This window comes from Corvus hawaiiensis, chromosome 30, assembly GCF_020740725.1.
Source record: "Corvus hawaiiensis isolate bCorHaw1 chromosome 30, bCorHaw1.pri.cur, whole genome shotgun sequence".
Taxonomy (NCBI): Eukaryota; Metazoa; Chordata; class Aves; order Passeriformes; family Corvidae; genus Corvus; species Corvus hawaiiensis.
In genome coordinates, this window is record NC_063242.1 from 19,296,836 (window position 1) to 19,312,130 (window position 15,295).

The window sequence follows — 15,295 nt, forward strand, 5'->3', positions numbered from 1 at the left end:
CAGTGCAGAAGTCCACTGTTTATTAGTAGGAGAAAACTCAGTCCCACTCTTGCCTCTATTGAGCTTCTATCTGGTTTTCTCTCACACTTTACTCCAGCAGGCTCTAGCTGAAAACCCCAATGTTTTACAGACCATAGGGAAAGCAAAAAAGTTGTGGGGGATTAAAAAAAAAAGTGAATGACAGAGTTTTAACATCCCTTTTAGCCATGTGATTACCTCTTCCTTTTGGGCTTCAGCTGAGATAAGTAAAAAGCTGAAGTAGCGTCTTTGGTATTGGCAAGCCTCTTGGAAACTCTGAGCAGGGCAGCAAATGGGAGCTGGACACATGAGCAGGCACTGAGGCACTCCTGGGGCTATCACCCCTTCTGCAGTGGGCAGGAGGCCGTCAGTGCAACCTCTGAGAGAAGGCACGTCGCCTTGGGTTCCCTTCTTGCTCATATCCTGTTTTCCTGCTTACCTATTAATCCTGCTCTGCAAATACTTCCAGCTCAGATAGGACACCCTTTTCTCAGCTACCTCTGCAATTCTTCCCCTGAAACCATTTTTCTGCCCTCCCCAGAGTCTGTGCTCCTCACTGCCAGCACATAACAGCAGCTGCCAACCTCCAGTGAAAACACTTGGAACAGCAGCACCACGCTAAGTGGTGTAGACTTCCCTGTCTGTTTGCCGACTCCTTTCCTCTGTTATCATCACCTGAAAGTAGCTTAGAATTATACCTTTTTTTACCACCACTGAAATATGCTGCAGAGGAGGGGAACTGACCTTCTGCAATTGCTGCCTGCTGAAAAATAGCCTCTGACATACTGTTCAACATGCAGTACTGCTCAGAAAACATGCCACCATGTTTTTTAAGAACTCACATGGTTAACACATCTATCAGAATAAAAGAAAAAAGTTTCAACCTTTGTTAAATATTTCTATGGATGTCAGACTGGGACAATGGAGAATAATATTAATGATTAATATTATATGTAATAATTATAATTATATAATAATTAACCTTCAATAGTACTATTCATTCTCTTTAGATCATCAGCATTTATTGCTAATTACTTTATGACACTGTTTTAGAATAGGTTTACTTTGCCTGCCATAGCACATATCAATTCTAATGATACAAGGCTTAACAAGAATTGCATGCCTGTATTAAGATAGTTCTCCAGAATTCTCATATATGAGTAACAAATGCAGTAATCACAATTTACAGATAAGTGCATGAAAAAGATGATGGGCTTTGCATTTCCTTGCTTTAAAGTCTCTGTTTTCTAGGATACATTCAATTTGTGTGCTTATTCCAATTCCATGTCTTAATTTATAATAGAAATATATATTCTTTGCAAATGGATTCATTTTGCACTGCCCTTTAAAAACAGATAGGATCAGCTATATCTTTTCCAGTGCTGCTCCCAATGGAGTGTCTTAGTGAGAAAATGCCTTGTCCCTAACCTAAAAAGGCATATTTTATCAACTATATTGTTGCTGGGGTTTGGGAAGGATGGAGGAGCCTGTCACCTTGGTCACCTGTTAATGAAACGATGGAATTATTCCAAGCTATGAAAACCACATTATTAAATCAGAAGATTGAACTGATACAAAGCCACTCTAGCGGGCCAGTGGAAGATGTGGACTGTCCATGTGCTACACCTCACTGGTGCCTCCTGCTCAGGCACCCACAGGGTGATGCTGCTGGAAGATCATCTCACATGCACATCACACACCAGTTTCCCATGTTACGTCCATTGGGAGCTGGTGTTATCTTTCAACCAGCTTGTCTGGACATAGCAGAAAGCTGCAGCCTGGGGAGGAAGAGCAACCTGCAGCTTAAAAGATACTTGGCACTGGCATATGGGCCAAGTCAGGTCTGGGTTCAGAAGAGGAAGGCAGGAAAAGAGGGGCTGGAATTAAAGCTTCAGGGTGAGCAACACTAGACCCCAAACTTGCATTTGTCCAAAGAGGGAAGCCATTTGGAGCAGCTGAACACAGGAATATTCTTTTATAATTTAGATCTTTGCTCTCTTTTATCTGTCCTAGTGTTTCACATCAACATATTTTGTATGCTTCAAAAGAGATTGTATATTTTCATGAAGGGTCAGGCTATTTCAAGCCTGCTGTTCACCTCCTGGATCAAATCTTGGCCTCTTCACAAACTCCTAGTTCACAGACTGTGAAAAGATTGAGTGAAGATGTAACTGTCCCTCTAGACAGAATAAGGTACTGAGCCTCTAACTTGCCAACTGAATGCAAGGGAAGATGACCCCTCTGAATCTTGCTAACCCGCACCCATACCCTGAAATAAAAGTTAGAGAAGCAACATTTATTTTAATGTGCAATGTTACCCAATAAATCTGTCCCACGTGAGATAATCCAGCACTTTAGGATCCAGCTGTTGTATTTAACACTGCAACCTCCTGCTTTGCCAACTTTCACAGCTGCACTCCATGTTGTGTTAAACAGCCACAATTTCATTCATGCTTTTATTACTGATTGCTGCAGTGGTCAGAGAGTTGCTCACCACAAATACAGCTCCCTGGGGTATCAGAATCCTACTGTATGGGCATGTGTGGACTCTGGCCACAAAATATCAGGATTTTTAGCCCCTGGAGCATAAGGAGCTGAGTTTCTGATGTTTCATCAATTCCCTTGGTATTTAGAGCCTGTATTTCCAGGGACTCCAGAAAGCAGGTATGGATTGAGGGAATCATTTGAATCACAGACTAATATATCTTGACAAATTGATTACTGTGGGGTAAAGAACTATTCCTTCTTCAAAGACATCACTAGGAATCCCAGGGTAAGTGACTGACAAGTGTCCTCCTCCCCAGATTATGGGAATGCTTCAAAATGTAGCCAGCATGTCAAGGACAAGTATACTTAATGAAAATATGCTCCTTTTCACCCCGTTTGCTGAAAGCAGAGGTGCTAATACTGCCTTGGGCAAAGAAACTGGGTTGTACTGCTGTCAGTGATGAGCTGCTGTTGACCCCATGAGGGGTAAGGAACCCAGGCTCCACTACCTGTGCTTTTGGCTATTCTAAGAAGATTTTGGAAAAGGATCTGCCTGAACAAAGAAATAAAAGCTCTGAGGTGCATTTCACTTTCTTGTCCCTAATGGGTAAGTGGAAATTTAGGGAGGACTGAAGCCATTATACTCTTATGTATCCTATGGTGTCATGCAGAGGCATCCCCATGTTGATGAAATGTAAGTTCTCTGCAACTGGAGTACATAAACACCTAAGTCAGGATCCCACCTAGGAGGTACAAAAAGACCTTTTGATCTTGTATTGGAGGATGGCTTATGAGGAAAGACTGATATCACTATCAAAGGACCTCGATAAACTTATGCCACTAAGTCTAGGTAGGAAAAGCCAGTCCCAAGTTAATATTTCACAATGTGTTGCATTACTCATATTACTCAAAAAATGTTCATGCAAGGAAATTTCATCATCTTAACACTGCCCTGTCATAGTTCACGTGAATACAAAAAACCCAGCCTTGACCTTCAGAATGTATCAGCATGCAAAAATAGACTCATCATCTTACTTTATTCTTAAATTCAGTGGAGGCTCCAAATGAAAAGAGAAACTTCACTACATCATTGTGGCCTTGCTGTGCAGCAAAGAACAGAGAAGTTGCACCTGACTGTAAAGGAAAAATGGATTAAAAGAATAACAAACGCGTAACACACGACTAAAGTACAGACATTTCAAATTAAAACGTATTGAGCTCAATCAGTTGAATATCAGCTGAAAAGACATGAGGAATTTGAAGACTCCAGAGGACACCAGGTATCTTAACTCAGTCTTCTTCCCATTGCACTGAAAAATCTGTCCAGCATCATACATTTGAGTAAAACCCAAGAGGAACTGAAACCCCATATTTTAAACGTTGTAGAAGATACTGTCATTAACATGTGAGCAAATCAGGCCCCAGAAAATTACCATGTAAGATTTTAATGGCTGGACAGAAGAAAGAAGGAGGAGAAGGAAGGAAGAAACAGAGAAAGAAAAGAAATGCAGGCTTTTCTGACTTTGGGCTCACTCACCCCATGTAGAAAGTACAGGAAATTGGAGCTACACAAGAAATTCATTCCAGTGCCCAAAGCCTTTATAATAGTACATGGCCCCACTTAGACCATTTCAGAGCCCCCTCTCCTGACACAATAATGGGACTCTCACTTCCCCAAGCTTCACAACAACTTCAGAGCACAAGAGCACTGGTTGGAGTATGTGCCTTTAGTTGCAGAACCATGCCATTGGGCTGTAGAGCTTAAACTTCCTCTGTTTTGCTTCCTTTCTGCAACATAGTAATTTTGGAGGCTTTCAGAAGGGTTTTTTTTTTGTTGCCTTGTTGAATCAGTATTTCCTGAGTGATGATCAAGAGCAGCTCCATAAAACTGTTCTTAAATTTTTCTTTTGTTGCTGCTTTCCAAGCAATGTTTACCTAAGGGAAGGGACATGTTTAAGTACGTGTTTTGTTAGAACAGGATGCCACTGAAAGACACTGACAATCATAGTTGGAGCAAGTTTAGGCCAGTAAGTGCAGGGACACCTATATCATCAAACATGGCATTCACTGACTCAGTAATTTGCAGATGTCAGCATGAGATTAATACTCTGGTACCAGGGAAAGTAAGAAACATTGGCTTGTATTGTTGGAGCAATGAGCACACTGCTGTCCTGCACTACCTGCCACCATCCCATGTAACTGCATGCCCTCCTTCAACTGCTCTTCTCTTAAAACCAGTGGCTGTCCCAGAGCAATTCTGCTCTTTGCACTGCCAACACGCAGACTAGAGCAACTGCAATTATTCCTTACAACCGTCTGCATGGAGTATGAGTGAAAGGCAGTTTCCCACAAACATCAGTTGCTGATGTCCCTTCCATGCTGATGTCATGGTGCAAGACATGCCTTGAATGCCAAGCAGAGATGCAGGGAAGAGTATGGATGATAAAGCTGTGTGATTGTCAGAGATGAGTTGGCTCATACTAAAAGGCAGAAACTCCAAAGCATACAGGGTCAAAAATAATCCCTGTGCTACCAATGGCATCCACTCTGTCTTAATGACCAGGCTGCAAATCAAAAGGTAAAGGTCTTCTCCTGATTATTTATCCCATCCAAAGGGCTGTAAACTGTTGTGCCAATAAGTAAAACTGCAAATACATAAATGGCATAACCCCGGGGGGTTACATCTCAGATGTAACTGACCCTCACCAACCAGAAGTGCTGAAAATGTTTGGTAAGTTATAATAAATGTACCTCTGGCATCTGATTTTCTATTGTAAACTCCAGATATCTGATTCCCTGATGTCCTCAGAACAGAGCCTGTTATATGAACACACTGTACAGCAAGTGACAAAGAAACAATTGGCAACAAGCAGCAGACAACACTCTTATTATTTGTAACAAACCAACAGTCACTTAATGAAGCCCTGTTTGAATCCTACCTCTCTCTGCAGATTGATATCTGCTCCTTGCAACACCAATTCCCGTACACAATCTATGTGGCCATAGTAAGATGCTACCATCAGAGCTGTTGTGCCAAGCTGGGAGTAAGGAAAAACAAGTCAGTACCTTCAACAGACACCTACAGCAATGAATCAGGCTGTCTGGAAGAGACAGCACTTCTGCCAAAAAACTGGAGGGAGCTTATGATACCTTACTGTCCCAAAATAAGTGCAACAAGTATAAAAATAATAGGTTTTGTTTCTAAACAGTATTTTTTTTGGTTTTTTGGGTTTTTTTAATCAGAGAGTCCCAAAGTTCTTTGCATCATTTCCAGAAGAATAACCTCAGACACAGGAGCTGAGTGACTTAGCTGAGTCACTTAATTCTGAGTCATAGTCAGGAGTAGGGGCTGGGTGATTTGAACAATAATTCCCTATCCAAATAAAGAGAGCAAACTCACTCAGTGACTCTTCACATTATAAGAAAGAACTTTCTGTACAGAAACATGTGTTCAGCTCCCTCAGTACACTATAAGGTCACTTCCAGTGAACGAAGTAGGACTTATATGTATGTAGTGTATGGACAATATGCAGAAACCACATGCATAAGGATGAAACACATCCTTCAAAAGCATTCACACACAACAGCTCAATTTAAAGAAGGAATGGGTGACATTATAAAAAAGAAACATGCAGTCTTAATTGCACAAAAATAATTTAGTCTAGAAAATGTGTATGTCTGATACAATTATTAATGCAGTGCAAAGTTCTTGTCCAAAGTTAGCCTTCTTTTGAGAAAAAAATGAACAGTAGCAACTTTATCTTTTCACACTGATCTCTGTCCTGTTTACTACAAGCCTCCATTTGAACATCCTTCCCTCCCTGTCATGACAGTCATAGCATCAGCTCCAGAAGTACTGTAGGACAAATACTTGCCTACAGGGCAAAAATGAAATGAAATTTAAAAGATAGGTTAAAGTCAGTGGGATTAGAAAAACTCTTACACTTTAAAGGTATTCAAAGTGAGAAAAGCTGCAGCAAGTTCATGTTTCAGGCTGGAAGTGGCATTAATCCTTGCCAATACCAGCATGGCTCCATGTCAGTCAGTCCCAATGCCAAACAAAAGAAACCTGGAACTTCTCAACCTCGTTTTTCCCCTGCTCTTTGACACAGCTTAGCACAATCAAGTATCTCACCATGTGTTGTAGGCAGAATAGAAAGACATACTCATTTATCTGTGTTATCAGCCCATTTCTAATTTCAAAACTAATTTCAACCCATGTCAATTACAGTAAGGAAATTCACATGAAATCCACCATGTGTCTGGGCTCCTCTTACTTGGCAATCTTGTGCCTTCATGTTGGTGCCCAGTCCAGAGATTGGGTGGAGGAGGAAGAATTTCGGAGGCCAGCAGTTGTTCTAATTATGAGGAGGTCTGCTAGCTGACAGGATCATTGCTACCTGGGCTCAACTGAGCCAACTCTTCACTGTGATCTATTACTACAATGACATTTCTTTGCAAAGAGAAGCCCGAGGTGCTAGGATCTGTGTTTCTAATGTCAGCACCACAAATAACTGTGTAAGACACATTTTTGAGTGCTGGCAAATTCTTAACCCCCTGCCACTGATGTAAATCATCATGTTATTTTATCTTACATTTCAAGCTTGATTACTGACAAGAAAAGGTTTTAAATCATCCTGAAATGCCATAAGACTTTCCTATGTTTCATATTAGATCCCTACTACACCCTCTGCATGGTGGGCTATGGAAAGTGATGCAAAATGAGTGCTGTGGCTGTAGGTGCATTGTGTGCATACGCTGTCTTTGCAGTCCACATCTACTCGCCCACTGTTCAGAAGCAGCTGGAGGAGAGCCAGGTTTCCTTTCCTTGCAGCCCAAAATGCAGCATTGGCAAGTGGTGTTTCTTTCTGGAGGAAAAAGAAAAAGGGAAAAAAAAAAAAAAAAGCAAGCAGAAATAAATCACTTTGGCAAATACATTGGACAAGCATACACATTGCATACATTCTGCATTCAAGCCAGGCAAGTTTCAGCTTAGTGCGCTGTTTCTTCAAACCCAGAGCATGGAAAGGAAGCTAATTTCATTTCTTTGGGCAGTTAAAGAGATCAGTCTTCCTGTGCTACCTCATGTTATTTCAAGTCTTCCTTGTGTCCATGGCAGCCTATGCCTCTTAGATTGCTCTGTAATGAGAAATGATGATGCTAGGCCAGATCCACAGGGAAACATCACAGAAAACAACATGCTCAGTGTCTGCTTCTGTGGTGGGGCTGGCCATAGTTAGGCTGAAGCGTCCTGCTGATGTCCTGCTGCAGGACATCCTCTTAGGTTTCAGATTAGCTCTCTGTCATCTCCTTCTTTCCTGCACATAACGTTCCAATACAGGAATAGTATTGCTCATGCATCTCCCAGACTGCTTGTTCTACCTCCTGCCTGGAATTAACACCCTGTGACTGTGGGCATGTGCAAGATCTCCTGGGTAGGAGTGAATGATGACTGCTGCAGCATAGGAAAAGGACAGGAAAATAAAGACATGGACTTTGCTCCTGCTCTCTTTATCTAATCGATGCAAACAGCTGCCAACATGCTGCCTTGACAGGTGAACACTGTCACTGGTGAAGTGTCGAGGGGAAACACCGTGATGGCAGCGATATGTATCCTAGAGCAGGCTCGTGCTGATGATTTTTTAATAAGGCCCCAGACCACCAACAGAAGAGTAAAGCATTGCTGCACTGACAGTCACTTACACCAAAACAGAGTCAAAAATACCCAGGGTCATTGCTTTCCAGTGAACCCTTCCTTCAGGATACAAAGAGAGTGCAGATTGGATATAAAGTCAATCATTCAGCTTCAGAAATGAAATAGGTACTTGTCCTTGTCTAAATGTCAATGTGCACATGTAATGTGGTAAGGAATCAGGATTCAATGGTTTTATGGCCTACAATTAAAATGCACATATACAGCACAGTTTAAATTGCTTCCTTCACTGACATGAAGATAATAAACTTTGCAGAAACCAGCAGACACAAGAATCATGAATCTGAATCTATCCCAGGCCCGTCACACTGAGCACTTTCCATGGGTTGCATTTTCAATATTAATAGGTTGGAAAATTGGCAGCTCTTTGAGACGAGAGAAGTTCCAACCATTCAATAAATTATAAGTCACTTCCTATAAACTGATAGTGATATTTCTTGTACCAGCACACACAAGGGCAGGAGTCTGAAATTTTTAGCAATAAGCTAAATTCTGATCTTCTTTTCACAGCTATTGCATTTCCCTGGAGAACCTGTAGATAATGTTGATTACAGTAGAGACAGCAGTTTATACCCTCCTTGCTGGCAACACTGTAGTGTCTTCCTATCTTGACCCTTAGAACCACTAAAATTTTATTATTTACAGAGCTGGCAGTTAGGAATATTGTCTTATTGGCTTTGTTATTATGATATTCACTGGAAAGCTATTGCAAAAGAATTATGTTTAGACCTTACAGAATGGAAAATCAAATTCCTTACCTTTTATTGTCCCAATCTATCCCTTAAAGTTTTAGAAAGTTTCGAGATATGACAATACATCCATAAAAGTAAAGATTTATTTAATCCACCCCAGTTTTCACTATGAGGGCACAGTAGCAGACTGAATTTTATTATGGCACACCATACACCACCACCTTCACTGGTCAGGTAGGCAGGAACTGGAATCCATATTCAGGAACTCCTTACCTGCTTTCACCAGTTCACATGAGAAGAGAAAAGAACTAAATGTCCAGTGTCACCCTGGACTGGAAGTAGAAGTTCAAAGTCTTTGGTCTTATGAGTCATAAATTCCTACCTCTTTTTTCTCCCCTGGAAGTTCTACAGTAGCTCTCCAGAAAAGTTGTCCTCATACTTTGGATCAGACCCAAGGAATGGAAGAATTCTTCAGTGCATCAAGGACACAGAAAGAAGTTTTTCGCAGTGGTGCTTTTGGCCCCATTTGCAATGACTGCTACCAGCACTTGTGCTTCCCCTTGTGCCCCTGCATTGCTTGGGATTCCTTGTATAAAAGTAGAGTGCACAGCATGCTCAGCCCATCAACCATCCAGTGATAAGATTAAAAAATCAGATGCAAATCTGAGCTATTTTACCCACTAAGGTGAATGAAAGTGCAAACTCATTCAGATGGTCTGGGCACCTTGCAAGAACAGCCACATTGCGTACCATGTGGCAGTCTATATCTCCGGATCTGTATCTCTGTGCTCTTCATTTTCATCAGCAATACTGATATCATTGGTAGCCAAAATGTAAGACAGCACTTTGGGGTTGATAATCCAATTAATTGAATTAGTTTTGAGAAATAAATGGGTTTATAACTGCAGGATGTGACTGCTGTTGTTCTAATATGAACTCAGTCTTGTCTCATCAAATACTGCTTAGGGAGAGGTAATGTTGAATTTCAAGAGATTAATTGGACAAATTTTTCATGTAATTCTTAGCATAAAGCTAGTCTGCTCCCAAAGCATCCTCAAAGTAAACAAGTGATCCTCAGCACTGACAGTCCGGGAGCAGAATGTAATAAACATTTGAAAATTATTAGCTAATAGCTTTCATCAAAATTGCTTGTTTCATTATGTCACTTGTTCCAGCATCAGCAACTTTCAGGATAAAATTTCCTTCACTTCATCAAGTTCTCTAAAGTTTCATTTTAAAATCTGGCTGTGCTATTAATTTTGATTGTATGCTTTTATGAGAGCCCAAAGATGAAACGCTGGCATTATATTCATGCTGTATTGACATTAGAAAAAAACACTTTTTCAAAAATGGCCTAGAGGAAAATATATATTGTAAATCTGACAAAACCATTTCTCTGCAGGGATACACAAAACATGAATTGTGCTAATGTATCTGTGTCATTTTAGGAATATTGAGAGGGAAAGTGTAATTTAAATGCTGTGACCACCAGCTCCTGCTCCCTGCCCTACCTTTGACTTGCTGTTTGCAGAGAAAGAGCAGGTGACAGTGGGATGACCACTGACGAGGAAGAGTGCAGTTCTTAAACAGGGATCTTGCAGATGAAAGAAAAGAGGCAATAGACAAAGAAAAGAGAAGAAAGAGAACACTAGCACACTGGCTTGTTCCTTGTACTGTCAAAATAAAAGAAAATTCCTTTTCTTTCTTAGTTTTCAGACCAGTCCTAATGGGAAGGAGGAATTGAGCAAAAAGTTTTCAGAAGAAGAACTGGAAATCAGGATCAAGCATGATGGAAAAGACTAGTACAACTTAGGAGCAATATATCCTACATGAAGGATCCTGGTAAAAAAGAAAGATCGTTCAATATATAAATGTTGTTTAGTCAGGCAAAATGTGGTAGAAGAGAGGATATTTGTGTGAGAAAGAAAGATAAATGCTATGCCATGGGTAAGTAGGATAATAAGATGGAAAACATGAATAGCCAGTGGCAAACACAGATAGTAAGGATCCAAGTTAAGTTCATGACCTTCAGAGAGAAAATGCCAAACAAAAAGTCACAGAAAAGGGAGAGAAAAAAGAAAGAGGAAGGTATGGGCTGCAATTCTTCAGAGGGAGGAGAAAGCAGTGAGCTACTTTGAACAGGAATACTTGGGGGAATACAGTGTGAGAAATAGGGCACAGAAAAGGAGCTGATAGGGACAGAACAGAAAGTAAGACCGGAAGAACAAGTTAAATAAACAAGGAGGCCAAAAAAGGATAAGATGCAAGAAGAAGCTGGCATCACCAGGAACATGAGGCTGTTAGGGTGGATGCTTGTGAGTAATGAAGGTAGGAAAAATCTCACAGAGACAGAATGGAGGAACAGAAAGACAGGAAAAAAAAGAAATTAGGTGTGAGACCAGTGCAGGACCAAAAAGGGGATGACCACAGAGGCTGCAGTCCAGAAAGCCAAGTGTATCGTGGGCTACATCAAAAGAATCACGACCAGCAGGTTGAGGAAAGTGATTCTCTCCCTCAATTCTGCTCTGGTAAGACCACACCTGGAGTACTATGTTCAGCTCTGGGGCTCTCAACATAAGGTTGTGGACCTGCTGGAACAAATCCAGAAGAGGGCTATGACGATGATCAGAGGGCTGGAGCACCTTCTCCTATGAAGACAGGCTGAGAGAGTTGGGGTTGTTCAGCCTGGAGAAGAGAAGGCTCCGAGGAGACCTTAGAACAGCCTTCCAGCACCAGAAGGGGACCCGCAAGAGAGATGGAGAGGGATTTTTTACAAGGGTATGTAGTGATAGGACAAGGACAAATGGCTTTAAACTGAAAAGGGGTAGGTTTAGGGTGGCAATTAGGAAGACATTCTTAACTGTGAGGGTGGTGAGGCACTGAAACAGGTTGCCCAGAGAAGCTGTGGATGCCCCATCCCTAGAAGTATCCACAGCCAGGCTGGACGGGGCTTTGAGCAACCTGGTCTAGTAGAAGCTCTCCCTGCTTATGGCACAGGACACCTTCTACTATGATGATGTTTAATGTCCCTTCCAACCCAAGGCATTCTGTGATTTCACCACCAAGTGTAAGGCTGAGCTGCACTTGGAGCAAAGGTTCTCTGCTGCCTGCCACAGGAGGGCTTTAACTGCAGGTGCAAACCACCTGCTGCGCCACCACTGAACCGACACGGTGCCACTGAAGCACCAGCACTCCAGGAGGGAGATACCCTGACAGGAGTGAGGCAAGTACAGGGAATAATCCATCAAATCAAGTAATGCAACACAAGCAATATGGCAAAGGACTGGCACTGAGCTGCTGATCAATAAAAGGGCAAGCACAGCATCCAGAAAGTGCATAACAGAGAAGATGTACATCCATCAGAAATATTACTTGTTAACATCATTAGTAAATTGCTGCTTGCTTCCCTCTTTGCCAAATAATCTTATTAATCCTGTCCTTAGATTAAAAAACTTCTTTTAGGCAATCTTTTGAAATGACTGCTCTTGCGTGGGTTTGGATGGAAGAAGCACAAAAGGTGACAGAAATCACAGCTGGCAAAGGGAACGAACCAGTCTGGCTTCAGTGGCCACCACAGCCTGAAAGGAAGAGCACGGACAAAGACTGCCTCCTAACTATTACACAACCAGCACCAGCAGAGATGGTCGGAAAAGTGAGGAGGAGGCTCCTGACTGCACCAAAACCCACAGCACGGAACCCGGCCACCCCAGAGCCAGCGTAAAGCTCCATGGAGGCTCGCGGTTTATGTAACACAAGCCACGCATCCTTTTGGGGTTGTCAGCTGGGAAAAGCGCCCGCTCCATCAGCTGGCACCGCAGCACTCCCGGGGGACCCCAAAGCTCGGGAAGGACGCTGCTGTTTTCTTTCCTTCCGCCCTATACCACCCTCGTTTTTCCTAAAAAAATAAAATAAATCAGTCCCCAAGTCCACGGATACGACAGCGCACTCCACGGGCTGCCAGCATGACAAGCGCAAAGCGGGAGCCCAAACGCGCATCCCCCCGCCCCTCTCCCCGGCGCCCGGCTCACCTTGAACGACATCCTGCACATCGCAGCGCTCCGCCTCCGCCCCGCTCCGCGCCCGCCCGCGCAGCTCGGTCCGCACCGCTCCGCGCCCGGGGCTGCGCGGGGCCGGGGCGGGGCGCGGCGCGGGGCCGGCGCCTCCCTCCCGCATCACCTTGTGCTCAGGGGGTTCTGGCTACTACTGCTCTTTACAGGTTCTTTTTGGGGCGGGAAGAGAGTATTTGGGAATATTATAATTATTAATTATTATTATTTAGCCGAATAGAATGAATTATATTCGAACATACACTAATTATATCAGCACACAATTTTATATAATTACAGAAAATTATATTTTATTGTTACTTTTGCTGCCTATAATTATTATTTTTCAATTGTTGTTGTTGTTGTTAGTAGTAGTAATATTAGTATTATTTAAAATGGCTCCCTGCTCCAGCAGCATCCGGAGAAGCCAGCCCCCATGGTGGGGGACCCGCACCACTCAGCCTCTGGTTCAGACCTACAGATCAGGCCTCTGCAGCCCAGGAATGGCACTGAGATGGTCCAAAGCTCAAGCACCCTCAGCCCAGCCCTAGTCCCATCACAGTGTTAATGCCACCTGCATGGTGGCACCTCCTTTGTATTTCCCAGCCTCTTCCCTTCATATCTAGGAAAAACCTGTTAAGAGGTACTGTTGTGAGTACACCCATGATGCTACCACACAAACCTGTGGTGGAGGCGAGCGTTCCTTCGCTTTGCAAGCATCCAGCTATCACCAACACTATCTCCCATGGCTGATGTACTCTCATTAGGAAGCCAGTAAGTTCTTAAGGGCTTAATTTTAAGCCTTTAAAAATGAACAACCATAAAGCCAAGTCATGTCCTGTTTTGCCTGGCTGCCAGAGATTTCATTCAAAGTCTGCGTGATATAAAGTAGGCAAAGCAGGGCATGCTCTGGTGAGAGATTCCTGAATTTCTTTGCTATTGTTGGTTTAAACTGAGCCCTTAGGGATTTTCCTCTTTTGATGTGCACACATAAATCCCATTCACGAGAAAATTATGCGCGTGCATTGGGAGAAAATACTTGTGCTGAGATCCAAACAGCTTATTCTACAAATCTGCAAGTGAAGGGGTTTCTGCAGATCTTTTCCCTGAGGCAATGTTCATCTGTGCATCTGTGCATACAGTAAAACAAACGGTAGACAAGCAGATGAAAGCTGCTAATAGCACCAGCTCATCTCAGAATGCATGGCCTGGTGTGAACCTTAATTACTGAGTTCATACAATCCTGGATTGTAACTCAGATTTCTCCTTTAACTTAAAAATACTGAATAAACTCAGTAGATTGCATAGTTGAGAGTCATTCTTGCTCTCATCCAGTTGCACAGTGATGATTGTCCACTGAAAGAGGAAAATATTACTGATCTGTACACACTCCCTACCTCACCCTTGGAAAATCCCCGTGTTTATTCAATCTATTGTGAATAACATGCCAAACTTTTCCCATTCATCAGCCCAAATATTAAATTTTATTACCAAGAAAAAACAAAGAATTCTGTGGATGAACAACAAAAAAGGAGATGAAAGCAGTACAGTTTTTCAGGGGTCTGTATTTACCTTGGGTGTCAGGCGAAAAATTTTGAAGTGCCTTTCTTAATTTCCCCACACAATCTGAAATTGCACCTATTTTCGGTTGCACATTGTCTCCTGTGATTTTTCTGCTGTCATATGGAGGTGCAATAATTTGTCAGAACTGTTGAATACAGACATACATATATAAGGTATGTTCTTTCTTGGTGATCCTTTTAAGTTTATCCCAGAAAGCATGTAGAAACTATGTTTTTTGATGTAGACCTCCGACTATAATTACACTCAAAATCTTGTTTATGGGCAAAGAGAAAACACACCTCATATACATACAAAACCAAGAATTTATAATTAGTGTAACTGAAACTTAACAGTCTAATATAAGAATCATTACTAGAGCAGATGTAATTATTGCAGAAAAAGAAAAAAGTCCATACAGAGAAAAGATCTGTATTAATAACATTACAGTTAAAACTTATATACAATTCCTAGTTTTTACTTCTTTTCTGGATATTATCCTCACCTTTCCCGTGCTATGCTAGGTCCCAGAGTTGGTGGTTTCATTCTGATGGTGGTGGTTTGGGATGTTATGGTGAGCTGTCAGCATCTGGAATTGGTCGTTGCAGGGAATATCATGTTCATAGTAATGGTTTCTTCTTCCCTCAAGGATTGGCATAATTCTGTTTGCTAATGTGCTTTTCTCTCTGACTCTTTCTTCACTGGTCTGCAGCTTCACATTACAACCAAACTAATTCTCATTTCAATTATAAAAGCTGCTGTTAGAGATAAGCCATGTA

At 42.1% G+C, this 15,295-nt stretch overlaps 1 protein-coding gene across 3 annotated transcripts in view; it reads right to left on the reverse strand.

Annotated features, from left to right (window-relative positions):
* ANKRD29 (ankyrin repeat domain 29) overlaps window positions 1–13,031 on the reverse strand; it is a 30,930-nt gene extending 17,899 nt beyond the window's left edge. For 2 of the 3 annotated variants that reach the window (XR_007200439.1, XM_048289501.1), the window contains exons 1-4: window positions 12,939–13,031; window positions 7,263–7,373; window positions 5,445–5,543; window positions 3,541–3,639 (exon numbers count right to left, since the gene is read on the reverse strand). Coding sequence is in view for 2 of the 3 variants with exons in the window: in XM_048289501.1 (XP_048145458.1) it covers window positions 3,541–3,639; window positions 5,445–5,543; window positions 7,263–7,373; window positions 12,939–12,959 (330 nt within the window). In the remaining variant the exon portion in view is untranslated. The remainder of the gene's footprint in view (window positions 1–3,540; window positions 3,640–5,444; window positions 5,544–7,262; window positions 7,374–12,938) is intronic. The other variant, XM_048289502.1, reaches the window with a different exon arrangement.
* Between the last annotated feature and the right edge of the window lie 2,264 nt (window positions 13,032–15,295).